General features: G+C 36.5%; 1 protein-coding gene across 1 annotated transcript in view; it reads right to left on the bottom strand.

The window, feature by feature from the left end:
* oca2 (oculocutaneous albinism II) overlaps window positions 1–8,794 on the bottom strand; it is an 86,743-nt gene extending 77,949 nt beyond the window's left edge. Inside the window, exons 1-3 of the mRNA XM_058779267.1 lie at window positions 8,565–8,794; window positions 4,098–4,193; window positions 128–301 (exon numbers count right to left, since the gene is read on the bottom strand). Of these exons, the coding sequence (XP_058635250.1) occupies window positions 128–301; window positions 4,098–4,193; window positions 8,565–8,794 (500 nt within the window). The remainder of the gene's footprint in view (window positions 1–127; window positions 302–4,097; window positions 4,194–8,564) is intronic.
* Between the last annotated feature and the right edge of the window lie 12,961 nt (window positions 8,795–21,755).

Below are 21,755 nucleotides of genomic sequence, written 5' to 3'. Positions count from 1 at the left end.
ATGTCTTTAGTGTTCATTTTAATCAATTTAATGCATCCTTGCTGAATAAAAGTATTAGGCCTATTTTCTTCCACAAAAAAAATCATACTAACCCCAAATTTTGAACAGTAGTGTATGTATGCCGTACCTGATGGGGGATGACAGTTTGAAGTAATGTTCACATTTCTCCATGGATGTGATGTGGGAGAGACTGGTCACCTCACTGCCCAGCCTGCACCTCCTCTCCAATTCAGCAGAGCTGGCCTCCCATGATTCCTCTCCAGACCCCAGACTGGACTCATGCAATGTCATGTAGGTTATACTACACAAAACAGTGTAAAAACAGTGGGTTAGACACTATGGTGCTTACAAAAGCAGTCCAAGAGATTGACTTCTGACTCAACCAATGGCGTGAGTTTGGGGCGGGACTATCCATTTAGTAGTAAAATTAATTAGCATGACCTGGGAAACCTGTTTACAATAATCATTATTTTTGCACTCGCATTTGTTGCCACTAGACTCATGGAACCAAAGCACTTCACCTTTAAATTGAGTTGTGAAAATCCAATCCCTCTTGGCTAACTTTTACTATCATCCAAAGTAAAACATCACTTCTGCAGCTACGAAGCGATCAGTCATCTAAATGCTAATTGCAGCCACACAACAGAGATTAAAACCAACGAAAGGTGTTAAAAGCCTGTTATGCTTTGACAAATTCATGCTAAGAGAGGATACACCTAAGTGCCTAGACATAACTAGAGGCTTTTGTGTTGATTATAGGCAGCAAGATACATTATTCTGACTGAGAGCATAATATAATCGCTAGCAGCATTAGCATTCAGCTCACTGCCTTACAGAGGGAATGAAAAATGTATTACTGAGGGCAGCAGATAGCAACCAGCCATATTAGCACTATGACAACAGTTTACTCCATGCAGGACCCTTGATCTCAGAGGGCTGTCGTGATAACCAGGGGTCTTCAATAGAGTGCCCGTGGTGGTACTGCAGGGGGCCCACCAATTGTTTGGTATTAAACTAATTTGTGAAAAACTGATAAACAAAACACAAATTTTAATTTAACTTCAAATACATCTAGAAGCTAAAATTTAGCAGTGTTTCATTATTAAAATGTAATGTCACTTATATGACTGTTATACTCTATACATCTGCAATCATGACAAAGTATGTAAATACATCAATATGGTATCTTATGTTGTAAATAAAAATCCGTTATAGAATTTAATTTAATTAAAAAATTGTATTTAATTTAATTTGAATTAGTTTGGCATAACAACAAAAATGTATGTTCATAATAAAAATGCTCAGATTTTTCCATATCTAGAAATTATATTTTTTAAATGAGGCTTCTTCAGATATTGAGTGGGTTATTGAGGGGTTGAATCAAAATAATAAATATCTTATTTTTTGTTGTTCGAAATTATTTTATTTTTAGCTATTTTAAAAATTGTTTGCCAACACTGTTTGCTAACACTGCAATAAGACAAAAATTTAATACATTAAAATCCTGTGTTTGATTCCATTTGAATTTTCATTCAGTTTGCAATTTCCATAAGAAAACTTATCCTACTTTTCATGAGATTTTTCAGCATTGAAGAGGACATAATATCATCCAAACAAAATTAATACAGGTGTAATCCTTATGACTATAACTCTTCTTGTTACATAAAATCACTGGCTTTAGAGTTCTGGTAGGGATACAGGGGTGAATCAAGGACTCATTCTGGGGAAAACAGGAAATGTATTAAACAAAATAACTCATGCCTCAAAAACATTGACAAACTAAGAACTACATAGTTGGTTCCCCACATAAAATTATTGATTTGTATACAAAAATACAAACATTATGCAAATAATATGGCTAGTCAGAACATATTCCTCACCGGTTCAGCGAACTGGAATGCGCTCCAGTCTAGTATCATATTCAATGTGTTGGAATCATTCCTGATTATTATAGAGCCTGACAACTGAAAGTTCAGATACTGTACTGCAGGCAGTGTTTGGTTTAATTAAGAAATACATAGGGGTCAAGACCACTTCAAGATATCAAAATGCCATACATTATATGAGGAACTCTGTTTGCCTTCAACCTGGTAATATACAAAGTAATTTTTGGAAATGAAGGTCACAAAGCCACTTTTTCTCATTACTGAATGAGAATGAGGTCGGTAATTACAGACCTCAGGTAATATACCTACAGCTGTTCTGCAGGAGCTTTCTTGACTAAAGCCAAGACTAAAGACTTTAAAAGAAACGAGTGGTTAACGCTTGCAACAACTTGCAAACTAAAATGATATTCTATTATGCTTAACAGACGATTAATTAAATAGTCATAAAACTTTGATTTGTATAGTTTGGTATATATAATTATACCTGATTGCATATCAAGCTCTAATTTGCTCGCAGATGATTTCTGAAAAAGGTTATTGTAAAGCAGGAGTACCATTGGATTTTATTGTTATTGGTAAATAAATACATGGTGTGAAAAATTGTTGGCCCCCTTCCTGATTTTTTTATTTTTTGCATGTTTGTCACACTTTAATGTTTCAGATCAAACAAATTTAAATATTAATCAAAGATAACACAAGTAAACACAACATGCAGTTTTTAAATGAAGTTTTTTATTATGAAGGGAAAACAAAATCCAAACCCACATGGCCCTGTGTGAAAAAGTGCTTGCCCCCTCCTATTAAATCATGAAAGAACTGTGATTAACCACATTATTTTAGAAAGCTGAGTTAAATTTCACTAGCCAAACCCAGGCCTGATTACTGCCAGACCTGTTGAATCAAGAAATCACTTAAATAGAACCTGTCTGACAAAGTGAAGCATGTTTAAAGAGCAACACATCATTCCTCGATCTTAAGAAATTCATAAACAGATGAGAAACAAAATAGTTTACATGTATCAGTCTGGAAAGGGTTATAAAGCCATTTCTAAGGCTTTGGGACTCCAGCAAACCATGGTCAGAGCCATTATCCACAAATGGAGAAAACTTGGAACAGTGGTGAACTTTCCCAGGAGTGGCCGGCCTACCAAAATTACTCCAAGAGCACAAAGACGAATCATCCAGGAGATCATAAAAGAACCCAGAACAACATCTAAAGAACTGCAGGCCTCACTTGCCTCAATTAAGGTCAGTGTTCATGATTCAACAATAAGAAAGAGACTGAGCAAAAACAGCATCCATGGGAGAGTTCCAAGGCAAAATCCATTGCTGACCAAAAAGAACACAAAGGCTCGTCTCACATTTGCCAAAAAATATCTTGATTATTCCCAAGACTTCTGGGCAAATATTCTGTGGACTGATGCGACAAAAGTTGAACTTTTTGGAAGGTGTGTGTCCTGTTACATCTGGCGTAAAACCAACACAGCATTTCATAAAAAGAACATCATACCAACAGTCAAACATGGTGGTGGTAGTGTGATGGTCTGAGGCTGCTTTGCAGCTTCAGAACCTGGATGACTTGCCATAATTGATGGAACCAGGAATTCTGCACTCTATCAGAAAATCCTGAAGGAGAATGTCCGGCCATCTGTTTGTGACCTCAAGCTGAAGCGAACTTGGGTTCTGCAGCATGACAATGATTCCAAACACAGCAGCAAGTCCACCTCTGAATGTCTCAAGAAAAACAAAATTAAGGTTTTGGAGTGGCCAAATCAAAGTCTGGACTTAAATCCAATTGAAATGCTGTGGCATGACCTTAAACAGTCCATTCATGCTCCAAAACCCTCCAATGTGGCTGAATTAAAACAATTCTGCAAAGAAGAGTGGGCCAAAATTCCTCCACAGCGATGTGAAAGACTCATTGCCAGTTATCGCAAACGCTTGATTGCAGTTGTTGCTGCAAAGGGTGGCACAACCAGTTATTAGGTTTAGGGGGCAAGCACTTTTTCACACAGGGCCATGTGGGTTTGGATTTTGTTTTCCTTTCATAATAAAAAACTTCATTTAAAAACTGCATGTTGTGTTTACTTGTTATCTTTGATTAATATTTAAATTTTTTGTATTGATCTAAAACAAAGTGTGACAAACATGCAAAAAATAAAAAATCAGGAAGGGGGCCAACACTTTTTCACACCACTGTATATAAACTCACCTGTCATTTTGGGGGAACTTGAGAAGGGGTGACCGTTCTGTGTGGTTGGCTTGGTTGGATTTGCCTTTGAGGAGGTTTACCATGCTGAAGCTGTGCCTGGGAACAAGGAGAAAACGAATTAAATCCGAGCATGATGTCTGTCATAAATAACATCTCAGCCACATTTAGAAATCAATTCTTGGCATCCATTTTTAATGACTCTGGCAGCTGAAATAAAATGGAACTAAAAGTCTTTGATCAGAACTGAAAGTCATTTTTCCTTTTGGTCTCTGTTTAGTCATCTTTACACCACTATGAAAAAACATCCTGGTCTAGTGTGTCTAAGGTGTGTCTAAGGTGTGTCTAAGGTCTAACTCCATGATCATAAAATAAATGTAGATTTTCAGTCATTAGCAAGTTACACGTCCAAAAGTTTAACGACAATTACATAAGTTATCCTTCTGGTCCATTGTGTCCTCCAACAGCTGTCTTGATGATTTAACTGACACCTCGTAACTTGTCAGGGTGGATGGGCATCAGGTGGTTTGCAGATTTACAGAGGCATGAAAGTGATACGGTTATGACAGGTTTAAGGACAACAGCATCCTGCTTATTCAGGCCTTGAATACTAGAATAATGTTCTGGCCTTGGTTTTGATGCTATAAAATACAGTGACACAATGAAATAAATCAAACAATTGCTTTGGGACTTTATTTTGTGCCACTGAAAGGCTCATGTAATGCATGAATCCCCAACAAAAGTCAATGACACAATCTCATGATTTTAAAATATTTATCTTTCAACATGTCATATAACAGATATCCAAGTTTAGAGTATCATTCAAAGAAATCAGGACTATAATGTACATATAAAACTGAAATCCTGACACAGGAAATAAGTTGTTTTAGTGGCATGTGCCACATTTAGAAGTTGCATTTCTCTTGGGCCTGGATCAGGTGTTTTCAATGGGGGCTCCATGGCAGTACAGCAGGGGATCAAACTTTTTTGTGGATTTTTTTTTTTCTCCATTAAAAAAACGATCAAAACAAAATGTCAACTAAAACTAAAGAAGCTAAAGTATATATTTTATTGTTCCTCCCAAAATAAATTGTATTCTATAAGACGGGTTCCCAAACTATTTTGTCAGCCGAAACCCTCAGATGTAAAAAATATTTATTTGAAATACCGCCTGAAAATTTAAGCTATTATTTCAATAATTTAAGAACACATTTGCATGCCCTCTGATGCTGGTTAATTGTCACATAGCATGCAAGTACACATATATCAATTCTTTTTTAGTAGGTGTTAATTTATAAAATATATTGTGATTTCTGTGAGCACAATTGGGTTTTTTAATTTAATACATTTGATTTATTTCATTGTTAGCTTTTCATTAACTCATTAACCCCCTGCAATTTCCTTGTGAAGCCCTGTTTGGGAAACCCTGGTATGCATCAATAATAATTATTTTAATGGCTTTGTAATGTAAGCATCATAAAAGGTATGTAAATATATTAATATGGTACTAAATGCATACTGTAGTACCTCATTAATATATTTCAATATAATTGAAAAAGGCCACTAGCATTGCTTCATTCAGTAATCACACTTTATCCTCTAAACTTCCTCAGACAAGGACAGCTTTATTTACTGTAGTCATAAAGCAAATATTTCACATCTCATATACTCAATAACAACAAAACAAAACAAAAAAATCAATAGAAGTCTCCAGAAGAAGAGGGGGAAGAGAAAGGATGGGTTCTGAGCTATTGCTCAGAGACACCAGCAGTGTTGTTATTTTTCGGCCTGTGTGAATAGAACAGATGGAAATCCTGAGAACTCTGTGGGCTAATTACTGGAGCCTCTTCAGTAATCTAATAATTGTGAAAAATTCTCTGTTTGTCATAATTAATGACAGTTTAAATGGGTAAAGTCCCTCTTATCTCTTCAATTGGCTCTGAGTTTGTGTGTGAGTTATGGAGAGCCTTTTGCAGAATGCCAGAATAGATCAATGCAGCTCAGCACAGGCCAGACTATAGAGTCAACCCTAGTCCAATTCTAACACATCATTGGGCAAATCCCAAACCTCAGCTGTTTAGCATTACAGAGGACTCAAACAACTCACCCACCCCCTACCGATGCCTCTGCTCACTGCAAACAGCTGGGATAGGGGGTGTATGTGTGAGAGAGAGTGTGTCTGTGGGCTCCAGACAAGACATAATAGCCATGGCCTCCAGGATATATCCTGGTGTTGAGTTTGGGCAAAAGGGAGATTAGACAGGATATTTCAAGGCCTTTAATCCCTCTCCCTGCAGTTACACAACGGAGAGGAGATTTGAAATGTTAGCTCACCGAATGCAGGATTTATAAATGAAGTAAAGCCTTCTCTTATTGTGCCTGAATCCAAGTGTGTGAGGTCCAGATGAGAATGAAACCAAAGAGGGGGGAGTACATAACCCAGTGGGACACCTACCATCCTCTTAGATCCGGCCTAGAATACCAGTCTTTTATTAAGCAAGGATGCATTAAACGGCACAAAGGTGACAGTAAAAAACATTTATAGTTTTACAAATGTGTGTGTGTGTGTGTTACATTATATAATGTGTTACACACATTATATATCTATATGTGTTTTTAAAGTACTTTTGATCAAATAAGTGCAGTCTTGGTTAGCATAAGAGACTGAAGACCAACCTTTTAAATAATAAAATGGGTGCAATTATATATGGCATTATTTATATATAACTGTGGCATATTTCCCATACGACAGAAAGATAAACAAACAACTATTGAAATGCATATTTTGTAAAATAATACATGTGATGTGATCAGCTGATTTCATTGAGAGTGGTTATCATTCCTGCAGGAGAGAACAGTCATGAGAGCAGAAGCAGACCACATCTCACGCATGACTAACAATTAGTCACGTGATGACTGATCTAAAACTGTACTGTCTAATCCGAAAAGCGTTACAACCACAAGTTTGAGATTAAGACCCCCATCGTCATAGTCTACAGTATCATCTCACACACATTGTTTCTCTCACAAAGACACACATTTGAAGTTACTACAGTAATGTGACTACACACGTGAGCACCAATCCTCTTTAGAGTCGATTAGCAGCTGTTTCACACAGAAAAGCTCTCACTAAGGGTTCTGGAGACCTTATCTGCCAAATGTGTTCTGCTGAATGTCAGCCATATTAGTGGAATGTTACAATGAATTCGTAAAGCACATTTTGCATTAAGATTCCTTTCCTAGCATGAGGTTTCTTTAAAATATCTCAAAGGTGACGTGTTACTTTGTTAAAATACTTTCTCTTACCAAAGTTTAACGTGCAAACACAAATAGTGCCATTCATAGACTGATAAGTCAACATAAGTCATAAATATAAATATAAGTCATTCATAGACTGATCTCTCAGAAGAGTGTAAACACTGTGGCATTATCAAAACTATTGTTCTGTTTGTTTGTGCTCGAAAGTCTGGTTGAATGTGTTTGGGGCAGGACAACCTGTTTATGCATATGGTGCATTCAAGTCCTCCAGGAAAGTTCATATTTACAATTTGGTAAGTCGTGATTATGACTTTATAGGTGTGTTCAAGACACGTAACATTGGTTGGAGAAAGATGGCGACATTCCCATGGTTATTAACTAAAACTAAACTAAAACCATTTAAAAAATGGTTTTAAAACATTAAAAAATAAATAAATAAAACTTCCAAAACCAAAAATTACTAAAAAACAAAACAAAAATAAAAACACAAATAACAACTAATACTTAAACTAAAATTAAAATGGGGGAAGATTCAAAATATTAATCTCAATGATACTAAATTAACACTGAAGGTACCTTTCTATAAAACAAACAAATAAATCTATTTTAACTACTACAAAATGGCAAATAAAGAATACTGGTTTGCTTTTTATGTTTTTATTAAATTTATGAAGATGCTATAAAGTAAATTGTTAAATATTGTTTTTATATATTAGTTATCATAATTGTACAATACTATCATATTTTTACATGCAACTTAGCTAGATTTAAATATAAATATAAAAACAATAAAAAATAATTTAATTCATAAAGAATTGACAATCAATACAGATGCTGCAACTCAAATAAAGTTGTGAGTTTCCCCACTTGTAATTCCGACTTGTAATTATTAACTTGAATGCACTAGTAAACTAATTAAACTTAATAATAACTAATTAATTTCAATATGAAAATTTAAAATTAAAATAACTCAACTTCATTTCTGTTTGTTTGTTTGTTCCATATAATGAAAGTCAGTAGGATTCAAAGTTGTTTTGGACTCCACTGACTTTCATTTTATGGACAAAAACATTCCTAAAAGAAGAATGTCAGTAATGCAAGTTTGGAGAATTAGTATATGATTATGGATGAATTTTGAATTTGAATTTGAATTTTGGGGTGAAATATCCCTTTAACGGAATTGATTCTTGATTAACTATTTGGCTGTCCTACCTATCATCTTGATGGACGTCAGTGTAGATTATGCAGTGTCCCGAGGGCATGGCTGCAGCCTGCAGCAATTTCTGTGTCTCTCTCTTCCCAGAGAATCCCTCCAGCAGACGAAGCTCATCAAAGTTCCCAGCCACATTGTCAGACTTTCTGCAGCCTACCCTGCTGGAGTGACCCTGGCCTCCGGTTTGAGACATCTCCACCTCAATATTACTCTTATTCTCCAGGTACATCTTCACTCAGGCACACTGGACCGCAACTGGAGGAGAAGGGGAACACAGGTCAAATGATCTTTTAATGCGGCATAGGTTTCATATTTATGGTAACTAGCATCAGATGAGTTCTTTTGAAACTTACATTTCTAGTTTAAAAGGACTTTTGTAAGCCATTTACAGAACAATGATGTATAGACAGAAATAATTAGAGATACAGAACTGCATTGCGTATGATTTTATTCCATAAGGATGCACCTGCCCCCTCTAGTGCTTCCCATGCATATAGCAAATACAGTCAAATAACACTCGTATTTTTTCCATCAAGACTCATTATAATTATCAAGACACTTTAGATATATGGAATAATAAGTATTAATGCGACAAACACTACTGTAAGTCACATATTATAGCAACAATCCCTTTGTTATTTCAAAGTCTCAGGCACTTAAAGGGATAGTTCACCTAAAAATGAAAATTCTGTCATTAATTACTTACCCTCATGTCGTTCTAAACCCTTAAGACCTCTGTTCATCTTCGGAACACAAATTAAGATATTTTGGATTAATTATTTTTGTATGCAAAGAAAACAAAAATAACAACTTAATTCAACAATTTGTCTCCTCCGCGCCACCCTGGCGCCATTTTGGAGAGTATCCACTGAACGTAAACAGCGTATGCTGCACAATGCAGACCCATTGTTTTCGTTCGGTCTTACGGGTTTGGAACGACATGAGGGTGAGTAATTTATAGGGCCTTTCGCACTGCTTTAGTTCCAGAACTAAAAGTACAGTACTAAAGTACTGGAATGATTTTGCGCGAACTATTTCCCAGTACCATTTAAAGGGTTGCATTTGCACTGACAGTGGGTACTAAGAAGTGACGTAAGCCGGTCGATAGCGACGTCATTTGTGCACGGCGTTCAACAACAAAAACAATTAAAGAAGAACAACGTTAACAACAGGAGGATGGAGGACGCTGTGATCGGAGCTGTGTTTTTGTTTTGTCTCGCGGGTTTCACAATAATTCTACATATACGTCAAGTGATTGAAAGAACGGAAAGGAGGATGTCGAATCTCCAACGACAACTTGCAGTGCTACATTTCATTGAGGCTGATAGAAGCACAAAACGCCATAGACGAAGTCTTCAGGTAAATGCCGTTTATAAATACTCTCAGTATGATACAATGTTTACACAGTATATGTTTACATGGTGTATTAAATCATGGAGGGTGAGGGCGTTTTCGTACGCGTTTAGCCAATCGGCGTACACTTACGTCACGGATAGTTCCTAGAATTGTTTTAGACCCTACTCTGAAGTAGGAGCTAATTTAGTTCCTCCAAACGGAGTTCCCGGAACTAAAACCGTTCTTAGTTCCTGCAGTGCGAACACGCCAAAAAGTGGGTAGTTCCACAATTAGTTCGGGTACTATAAAAAGGTTCCTACGGTGCGAAAGGCCCTAATGACAGAATTTTTTGGGTGAACTATCCCTTTAAGGAAAAACAGGCACTTAAAGAGTTAACCTCTCAATCTGTGATTGACAGCTAGACTGTAAGGTTCCAGTCTGAGAGTCACAGACACAGAAGCATCCTAATTAAGAACTGACTTCACCCTTTTGACCCTGGTATTACTTTTCTACACACCCTCCTTCACACATAGACCTCTATGAACTCACAGCTGTAGATAGAGTCTAACTATGATGGTAAAACAAGAGTTTTTTTTGTGTGTGTGTGTGTGTGCGCACATGTTTTTGTGACAAATGAGGACATAAATTTGTATAATGACAAGGGTATGACATAGGTATTACAAGGAGAAGGTGCCTTTTCAGGACATTACCCCATGTCCCCACTTTTCAAAACGCTTAGAAATCACACAGAATGGAGTGTACTGAAAATCTGAAATAGCGGAAAATTTCCTGTAAGGGGTAGGGTTAGGTGTAGGGTTGGTGTAGGGCAATAGCACATACAGTTTGTACAGTATAAAAACCATTACGGATGGGATGTCCCCACTTTTCACGAAAACAAACGTGTGTGTGAAAGTGAAAGTGACGTGACTTACGGCCAAGTATGGTGACCCATACTCAGAATTCGTGCTCTGCATTTTAACCCATCCAAAGTGCACACACACAGTGAACACGCACCCGGAGCAGTGGGCAGCCATTTATGCTGCGGCACCCGGGGAGCAACTGGGGGTTCAGGGTCTTGCTCAAGGGCACCTCAGTCGTGGTTTTGAGGTGGAGAGAGTGCTGTACATTCACTCCCCCCACCTACAATCCCTGCTGGCCCAAGACTCGAACTCTCAACCTTTGGATTACGAGTCAGACTCTCTAACCACTAGGCCACGATTTCCCGTCTGTGTGTGTGCGTGCGTGCGTGCGTGCGTGTGTGTGTTTTGAGCAGAAGAACATTGTAGAAAATGGTTTACTAATCTTAATGACCACTATTTTTAGAGTTGCATTTATTTACATATGCACAGCTTTAGAAACAGAAATCCTTTATATCATAAATATATTTGTATAGTTTACTATTGCAAAGATATTTTTAAACTATTTATATTTTTACCCCTATACTCCAATGTTGTTATTGTTAGATAAAAATAAAATGAATTCATTATTTAAGAAAAATTATTAAGTAAAATAAAGCTAAAATAAAATATAAAAAGATTAGATCTAAAACATTCTAAAAATAGAAATATTGCATTGACAAAAGAAATACAATACGTTTAAGTAAAAGTACTCAAACTGCTTAAATTAAAATAAATAAGGTCTAAATAAATAAATAAAACAGAAAATAATAAAAGACAAAAACACATGAAATTACTAAAACTTAAAATGAAAACTGAAAAAATAAAATTAAAGCTAATTCGAAAGCTATAATACTACATAACTAATACTAAAACAGCACTGCCCTACCCTAAATCTAAAATACAGAAACAGAGAGAGATCAGTGGTTACAATATTAATATAACACTACATAATTAAACTATTACATAGATATTTTAAGCCATTATAAAGTCAAAATAGTTAAAGGTGTTAAATGTTATGGCATTAAACATACAGAATTAAAAACAATAAAATAAGCTTACTAATTCCATGAATTCAATTTTCTATTCAATATTGAAATCCCTAACCCTAAGACTGAGCAATGGTACTAGCTTTACTCATTCTTTTAAGGAGGTTTTATTAAACAGCTCCCCCTACTGGACATTATGAAAATAAAAATCAAGGCAGGACAACAAAAACCACATCCCACTGACAGCCCTATGAGATTTTAGGGCTATTTCTGCCTATATTCTTCCTTTTGAATTAATTGTACATAAAAGAAAGCCATTATGTCCTTGAGACCACCACCAATTGTTTGTAGCCCCTAAAAACCACAGGAGTGAGGAAAAAAACAACAAAAAAACACCAGAAGTGGCATGACTAATCAATGAAAAGCCAAACAATAATGCTTCAGGAATCATAAACCTCTTTCTAGAGTGTCCAGGGTAATTGGATTAGGACTAGAGGTCACTCTTTTCTCAAACTGTGCAACATTTCAGACACAGAGGAGCGTCATTGTGTTGAAAGCTCAAGGTCTGCCTGAATAGACGCTTGGACATATCAGTGACCTGTGACCAATGACTAGTGACCGGTGCTTGTTTGATTCGGCAACAGTGAGAAGCTCTATTGTGCCAGTGGTCAATACAAAGTGCTCACTGTCAGTGTGTTAACACAGTCTGCAGAAACATGTCATCTGTTGTATCAAGAGTTAGTGTCACACTGTAAATGCAACACATCAGGAATATTTCTCTTTCTATCCATGTTCAAATTAGCCCTAACTCCAGCTCAGATATGGATGGTGGGCCGTACTGTACAAGTCTCAGGGTGGGACTAATTTTATTAGTACCTTAGTCATTCTACAAATATTTGCAGCTTAGAGAGAGAGAGAGAGATGGGGGTGGTCAAACATAAAAAATAATATTCAATTATTTATTAACTGTATTTTTTATTAACTAAATTTTTTGCAAATTTTCAATCGCGATTAATCGCATCCAAAATAAGAGTTTTTGTTTACATAATAAATATACACAGTACACACATATTATGTATACATAAATATACACACATGCATGTATATATTTAAGAGAAATTTTACATATGTTAAATATGTTAAATATATTTATATATTAAATATATATAAATATATATATATAATTAAATATAATATAAATATATTTATATGTTAAATATATTTATATATTTATATATTAAATATATTTATATATGATAGAATTTATATGAATTTAGTGCTGTAAATCGATAAAACAAATTGAATCGCGTTAATCACAGTCATGGACTGATTAATCATGATTAATCACAAGTTTAAAACACTATGATTTACCTGTAAATGTGTTGAAATAAAGAAATGCATGACAAACTAGTTTAAGGAAACAGAACCTTTCACACTTCCGCCAGGTATGAGACATAATCCTTATTTATTATTCTTTTATTTTTATTCAGTCATTATCAGCCTTTTACTGGCAATAAAACGTTTACCAAGCCACATCGCTTCAATCCCAGTATACATTTACTCAACTATTATCAAAATTATTTCTAAATAAATACAACAAAACATTTTCTTGCGACCTTACATGACGTATTATGACAAAATGCATTATGAAGAAGAATTGACCTGTTCTGCAGGTGCATTAGAGCTAATATTAGCATATGCTTCATAAAACAATTTATGAGATTAATAGTACACTTTTACTCAGAACTCACTTCAAACCACCATCGAGTGTTTGTAATAACTTCCTTTTACGATCACATGTGGAATTTGGTCATTTACTGTTGTTAAAATATGCCATTTATAGCCTTTTATATCTCTGCACAAATTAGCATTTCAGATGTACACATTCAACTCAAGAAAATCACATGCAAATATCCTATCGTAATCGTGTGTTTATTATCTTATATAATCTATAGTGGCTGTTGTCATGTTTATTTCTGCGGTGTAAAAGCCTTAACATGTATGCTCTGCTGAAACTCACATTGTTTGTGATGTTACGACTGCCTCTCCGTTCTTAAGTTGCCAGGAATTCCAAGTATAATACACATTAGTAAAAGTAATACACATGTAAAATCTATTTTAATTTGTCTATATACACTTTGGGTGGCCGTGGTACAAAAACTGCAACCCACGGCTCTGTAATTTTTCCTGACTGTATTTTCAAAATAGCCGACTTGTGCCATTACCCTGGCAACACTGGTTTGCTGCAACCTCATCACACAATGATAGATGACCTGTTGGGAAGTTGGGGTCAAACCTCATCAAACAATTAATTTGCGTTAAAAAATTTTTGATTATTCGCATGCCTTAACATTAACGTTGACACCCCTAATATAAATATATACAGGTAAATACATGTAAATATTTTCAAAATATATGCTGTATATGCATGATATTATCGGACTGATATCGGAATCGGCTGATAATGGCTTTAAATGTAAATATCGGCATCGGCCCGATATGAAAAATTATGCCGATATGTCTTGCCAATAAGAGGAATACATTAACTCAATTGTGCTCAGGGTGTGCTAGTGATTAGATCATGTCAGCAGTGTGGCTCATTCTTGAAGCAAAGTTTTATCTGAATGATGATTAGATTCACTCTTTTGGGTCACTGCATTTAATCTGTGAAAGCATGTACAGAATGAAGCGTTAGGTGTATGAGAGAGTAAACAGTAACAGCACCTGCAGCAGCAACAGCGACAGCCTCCCCCGGGTCCTAACGCCCATTAGGTAAGGAGTTTTAATCTGTAGGGGGCGCTGTTGGCCAACTTCTAATTAAATTAAAAGTAAAATAGCCTACACAAGTAACATTTAGACTGTTTCTCTGATTAAATAAAGCAGTAATTGATGTCATAAAATAATGAGTATATTTTTATTTAAAGGTCAGAAGCTATAGCTTGCATGAAAAAAAAAAATCACAAACACGACACTCGCAAATTAAATAATTTTATATATACCGATTTATTCAATGTGTAATGTTTTATTTTTTAAACAAATCATAAGCTATAAAAGATTTTCAGAATTTTTACAACTCTTTTGCTTTAGACCATTTACAGATGTTAAATCTTATAAATAAAATACAATGTTAGGGTTAACACTGTATCTTTCTGGGGGGGTGGGGGGGATGCAGTGATAGATATATAGTTTATTTATAGTTATTTTCAAAGCTTCAGTGTGCTGTCAAAAAAACTTAATTATGGTTTATTTAATTCTAACAAATAAGTTCTTGTTAAAAACTACCCAAAATTCAAAATATTTTGCATACAATTTCTGCACAGGAGAGACTTGGTGTTGTTTCCAAACCAAAAGGAAATATATCGGTATCGGCCAAAATGAGTTGAAAAATATCAGCATATCGGATATCGGCAAAAATCCAATATCGTGCATTCCTACTTTATATATACATAAATATACACTGTGTACACGCACATATTATGTAAACAAAACTTTTATTTTGGATGTGATTAAAGGTGATTAATTGTTTGACAGCACTAATATATATACATATAATATACATATGTGTGTGTGTGTACATAAAACTGTACTTCAAAGTAAAAGCTAAAGGCTTTACCCTTTACCTCTGAATCAAAGAAATATTAATCCGTAAAGAATCTTAACACACACAAAGCTGTCACACACTCTCCAAACATTACTGTACATTCCTCTTTGCCCCCTCTCTCCTCTCTCCCAGTGTGGGAAGAAAAATTAATCCATTGAAAAATGCATTTAGTACAAATACCGTATGTGAAAATGAGACCATCTCAAATAAAAAATTGCAGAGATTTTGTTGTTTTTGTTTAGTTTTTGTGAATACAAAAGGCAAAGTGCATCCAACATTTACATAAAAGATAATATTAAATAGACATGGTCCGAAATTATATTCAATATTGAAATTGTATTCAAAGTCAACTAGTTCAAATGTACTTTATATGCAAATTATAATTGAATTCACTTCACTGTTGCAGTTTAGTAACCAAGAAGATCCCATTTTCTGCCTTTTTTTATTTTTATTATTTTTTTTAACTAAACTCCTTACCTGCTAATTCAGAGAATGAAATGGTGAAGTAGGCAAGATGATGATGACAACGATGATGATGATGATGATGATATTATAACATTAAAACAAAAATTAAAAAGTCAAAAAAGAAATCCAGTGGGTCCGAACTGGTTTGGCTGGCTCACGAGTGCCGCACGCAGGCTGCAGGTTTTTATGAGCTCAGGAGGAGGAGGAAGATGCTCAGTCTTAAATGGAAGTTGTAGACTTCTTCTAGGAGATGGAGGGAGTGATCCACAGCAAACTCTGCACACAGACAGAAGAGAGTGAATTCACAGCCCTCCCTCTTCCCTCTGATACCTTGTGGAAGTGGACACTCATTAACACTGGTAGTGTTTAAGGCATGCCCAACTTCCCCCAAATGCCTTAAGACACCCACCCCCTTTTCAGACCAAAACAGTACACACAATGAAAAAATGATTGTTTCTTGCACACACACTCAAGTATTACTCACTAGCAAATTACTACGCATGACGTTATTGCTTAAAACTTCTCCTATTTACAAGAGCTAAAGGAATTTCACTGCCCTACTTTGCATCCGTCTTACTGACCAAGACCTGCTTTTACAAAGAGCAGTCAAACAAAACAAAACAAAAAACAAAGCAAAAATAAAACACACAAACACACACAAAACGATTGGTGCAATTAAAGAGACTCTTTTGTATGTCTTCTCTAAAATACTAGAAGAGATTTCTTTGAAGAGTTGATTTGAAAATCTTTATCAATAATCACAAACTTTGCTCTGGAAGACTGCAGATATTTCATTATGAATGCAAATATTTGTCATCGGATAATTCCATATACAAATTATCTATGCAGTGCTCTTAACATTAATATTATAGCTCCATTAATTCACTGTATTTTATCAGTTGACTTGTTTGCACCTGCTGTTATTTTGCCAAACACAATTTAAGAGAAACATCTGAGGCAAAGTTGACACACAAAAGAATCAGTCCCTTGAAATGCAAAATGAGATTTAATGAGCAATATTTTTTATTTTATTTTTTTTTTTACCAGCATTACTAACACGGTATTTCCACATTTTCTACAATCTGAGATGATTTAAAGTCTTCACAAGCATCATGAAAAAAAAAAAAAAAAAAACGGGTGTCAGCACTAATGAGGAGACATAGCAAGCAGATTATTGGCAGGGGTCAGAGGTCAGGTGTCAAATTAACCCACGAAATACAACTTCAGAGATCATGTGACAACATCCTATTTGTTTTAAAGGAACTAACAAAGCAGAACAGACATGAATTGTCCAAGCTGATTCTGGGTGGGCAACTTTTAACACACAGTTCTGCATTGGACCCAAACTTACCCGTCTTTCTTTCCATTGTGAATCACATTTCAGAATAGAATGCATGTGAAAGTGTCATTAAGCAGCCAGATGGAAAGCAGGAGAGCGCTGAGTGATCATGGAGGTGATGTGGTGTATCACATGGGTTGGAAAAAGCGCTGTTGATCGCTGTGGGGAAGAGGAAAGAGTGAGAGAGACTTTCATGTGACTTCTAGTAGATTCTGGATTTTGGCCCACTGCACACAGTCTGAGGTCTTCACTCGTATCAGGAGGGTTATAGCCAATACACAATAGCCACAGAATTTATACACAAGCTGGATCATGCTGGATAAAAGTTTTACACAAACATGTAGAGATCATACTCAAGTGCTGCTGTCATTAAGGCAAATGGGGAACTTCTTACTCATTTTAACATGCACTGATGATGGTACAATACTGATAAGAGGGAATTGATTTGAGAATTATTAAGATAGACAACTCCTTCAATCAGACAGCTGTTTGGATTAATTTATATTTCCTAAGCGCTTCCTGCACATTACTTAAAGAAAAAAAGCCTTGATGTGATGTAGTATCAGCTCAGAGTGATCCTGTGGGAACCCATTTATACTGGTGTAAAAATGGGAGAGACTATGAAACCCACTCAAGTGCATAATTGGACTTTGCAAGGTCAAACAGAGTCTTCGGATAATAACGAGGAAAGGAGACACAAAGAGGTAAAGATAAGTGTGCATTAACCAGTATGTGGCTATTGAGATCCTATAGAACATCCAGTGGATCCAGCCATCAAAGGATCCCGGCTGTCTGAGATCTCCTAATCGCAAAAAAGTCCACACTGACCACACACATGCCCTTCTACAGTGATGCCCGCTTATGCAACCCAACTGAATTAATTCAACTCTTCTTACATAACATGTCATTTCCTCAATCGACAGGAAAAGCAAGAAGGGTACAGGAACTCTTCAATTTTTAAGATTAATTAAAGCTGAATTTCATAACCAAATATACAGTGGGGTCCACTACTGAAAAATATTGTCTCATATATGTATTGTATTTTGTGTGTGTATATATGTGTGTGTGTGTGTGTGTGTGTTTTTATACATATATACAGTGAGGAAAATAAGTATTTGAACACCCTGCTATTTTGCAAGTTCTCCCACTTAGAAATCATGGAGGGGTCTGAAATTGTCATCGTAGGTGCATGTCCACTGTGAGAGACATAATCTAAAAAAAAATCCAGAAATCACAATGTATGATTTTTTAACTATTTATTTGTATGATACAGCTGCAAATAAGTATTTGAACACCTGTCTATCAGCTAGAATTCTGACCCTCAAAGACCTGTTAGTCTGCATTTAAAATGTCCACCTCCACTCCATTTATTATCCTAAATTAGATGCACCTGTTTGAGGTCGTTAGCTGCATAAAGACACCTGTCCACCCCATACAATCAGTAAGAATCCAACTACTAACATGGCCAAGACCAAAGAGCTGTCCAAAGACACTAGACACAAAATTGTACACCTCCACAAGGCTGGAAAGGGCTACGGGAAATTGCCAAGCAGCTTGGTGAAAAAGGTCCACTGTTGGAGCAATCATTAGAAAATGGAAGAAGCTAAACATGACTGTCAATCTCCCTCGGACTGGGGCTCCATGCAAGATCTCACCTCGTGGGGTCTCAATGATCCTAAGAAAGGTGAGAAATCAGCCCAGAACTACACGGGAGGAGCTGGTCAATGACCTGAAAAGAGCTGGGACCACCGCTTCCAAGGTTACTGTTGGTAATACACTAAGACGTCATGGTTTGAAATCATGCATGGCACGGAAGGTTCCCCTGCTTAAACCAGCACATGTCCAGGCCCGACTTAAGTTTCCCAATGACCATTTGGATGATCCAGAGGAGTCATGGGAGAAAGTCATGTGGTCAGATGAGACCAAAATAGAACTTTTGGTCATAATTCCACTAAACGTGTTTGGAGGAAGAAGAATGATGAGTACCATCCCAAGAATACCATCCCTACTGTGAAGCATGGGGTGGTAGCATCATGCTTTGGGGTGTTTTTCTGCACATGGGACAGGGCGACTGCACTGTATTAAGGAGAGGATGACCGGGGCCATGTATTGCGAGATTTTGGGGAACAACCTCCTTCCCTCAGTTAGAGCATTGAAGATGGGTCGAGGCTGGGTCTTCCAACATGACAATGACCAAGCACACAGCCAGGATAACCAAGGAGTGGCTCTGTAAGAAGCATATCAAGGTTCTGGCGTGGCCTAGCCAGTCTCCAGACCTAAACCCAATAGAGAATCTTTGAGGGAGCTCAAAGCCAGAAACCTGACTGATCTAGAGAAGATCTGTGTGGAGGAGGCCAAAATCCCTCCTGCAGTGTGTGCAAACCTGGTGAAAAACTACAGGAAACGTTTGACCTCTGTAATTGCAAACAAAGGCTACTGTACCAAATATTAACATTGATTTTCTCAGGTGTTCAAATACTTATTTGCAGCTGCATCATACAAATAAATAGTTAAAAAAATCATACATTGTGATTTCTGGATTTTTTTTTTTAGATTATGTCTCTCACAGTGGACATGCACCTACGATGACAATTTCAGACCCCTCCATGATTTCTAAGTGGGAGAACTTGCAAAATAACAGGGTGTTCAAATACTTATTTTCCTCACTGTATATGCATGCATAGGTATGCATAGGTATGCATGCATAGGCTACTTATTTACAACCCGAATTCCAGAAATGTTAGGACGTTTTTTAAATTTGAATAAAATGAAAACTAAAAGACTTTCAAATCACATGAGCCAATATTTTATTCACAATAGAACATAATAAATGTTTAAACAGAGAAATGTTACACTTTTATCCACTAAATGAGCTCATTTCAAATTTGATGCCTGCTACAGGTCTCAAAAAAGTTGGCACAGGGGCAACAAAGGGCTGAAAAAGCAAGAAATGTAAAAAAATATTCAGCTGGGAGAACATCTTGCAACTAAATAAGTTAATTGACATCAGGTCTGTAACATGATTAGCTATAAAAGGGATGTCTTAGAGAGGCAGTCTCTCAGAAGTAAAGATGGGCAGAGGCTCTCCAATCTGTGAAAGAGTGCGTAAAAAGATTGTGGAATACTTTAAAAACAACGTTCCTCAACATCAAATTGCAAAGGCTTTGCAAATCTCATCATCTACAGTGCAAAACATCATCAAAAGATTCAGAGAAACTGGAGAAATCTTTGTGCATAAGGGACAAGGCCGAAGACCTCTTCGGGCCCTCAGATGACACTGCATCACTCATCTGCATGATTCTGTCATTGACATTACTAAATGGGCCCAGGAATACTTCCAGAAACCACTGTCGGTAAACACAATCCGCCATGCCATCTGCAGAACTAAAGCTTTATCATGCAAAAAGGAAGCCATATAAGAACATGGCCCAGAAGCGCCGTCGTGTCCTGTGGGCCAAGGCTCATTTAAAATGGACTGTTTCTAAAGTGTTCTATGGTCAGTCAAGTCCAAATTTGACATTCTTGTTGGAAATCACGGACACCGTATCCTCCAGGCTAAAGAGGAGGGAGACCTTCCAGCGTGTTATCAGCGTTCAGATCAAAAGCCAGCATCTCTGATGGTATGGGGGTGCATAAGTGCATACGGTATGGGCAGCTTGCATGTTTTGGAAGGCACTATGAATGCTGAAAGGTATATAAAGGGTTTAGAGCAACATATGCTCCTCTCCAGACGACGTCTATTTCAGGGAAGGCCTTGTGTATTTCAGCAGGACAATGCAAAACCACATACTGCAGCTATTACAACAGCATGGCTTCATAGTAGAGGAGTCTGGGTGCTGAATTGGCCTGCCCGTAGTCCAGATCTTTCACCTATAGAGAACATTTGGTGCATCATTAAACAAAAAAATACGTCCAAGACGACCACAAACTGTTCAGCAGCTAGAAACCTATATCAGGCAAGAATGGGACCAAATTCCAACACCAAAACTCCAGAAACTCATAACCTTGATACCCAGACATCTTCAAATTGTTTTGAAAAGAAGAGGAGACGCTACACCATGGTAAACATGCCCCTGTCCCAACTATTTTGAGACCTGTAGAAGGCATCAAATTTTAAATGAGCTCACTTTGAGCATAAAATTGTAAAATTTGTCAGTTTAAACATTTGTTATGTTATCTATGTTCTATTGTGAATAAAATATTGGCCCATGTGATTTGAAATTCTTTGTTTTCATTTTATTCAAATTTAAAAAACGTCCCAACATTTCCAGAATTCGGATTGAATTTTTCATTACAAATACAAATAAAGTTTAATGAAGCCTGACTTGCTTAAAACAAGCGTTTTTGTTTTCTCAGGCTGTTTGAACCATTTATGAATGTACTGTAAAGTCAGACCTTGCTGCTGAATTCTTATAGTACTACAGTTTTACAGCTCTCGTTCCTTTCTTCTGCCAGCCTGGAGCCAACCCGACATGAGTAGAGCACCTGACCCATTCCAGCATAATGCGCTCTGTGATTTCTGCTTATGAAAGAAAGAAAAAAAGCATTAAGACGGTGAAGAATGC

The sequence above is a fragment of the Onychostoma macrolepis genome, chromosome 06, assembly GCF_012432095.1.
Source record: "Onychostoma macrolepis isolate SWU-2019 chromosome 06, ASM1243209v1, whole genome shotgun sequence".
In the NCBI taxonomy this organism is placed as follows: domain Eukaryota; kingdom Metazoa; phylum Chordata; class Actinopteri; order Cypriniformes; family Cyprinidae; genus Onychostoma; species Onychostoma macrolepis.
Note: the sequence above shows the minus strand (reverse complement) of the source record. Positions and strands in the feature narration are given on the sequence as shown.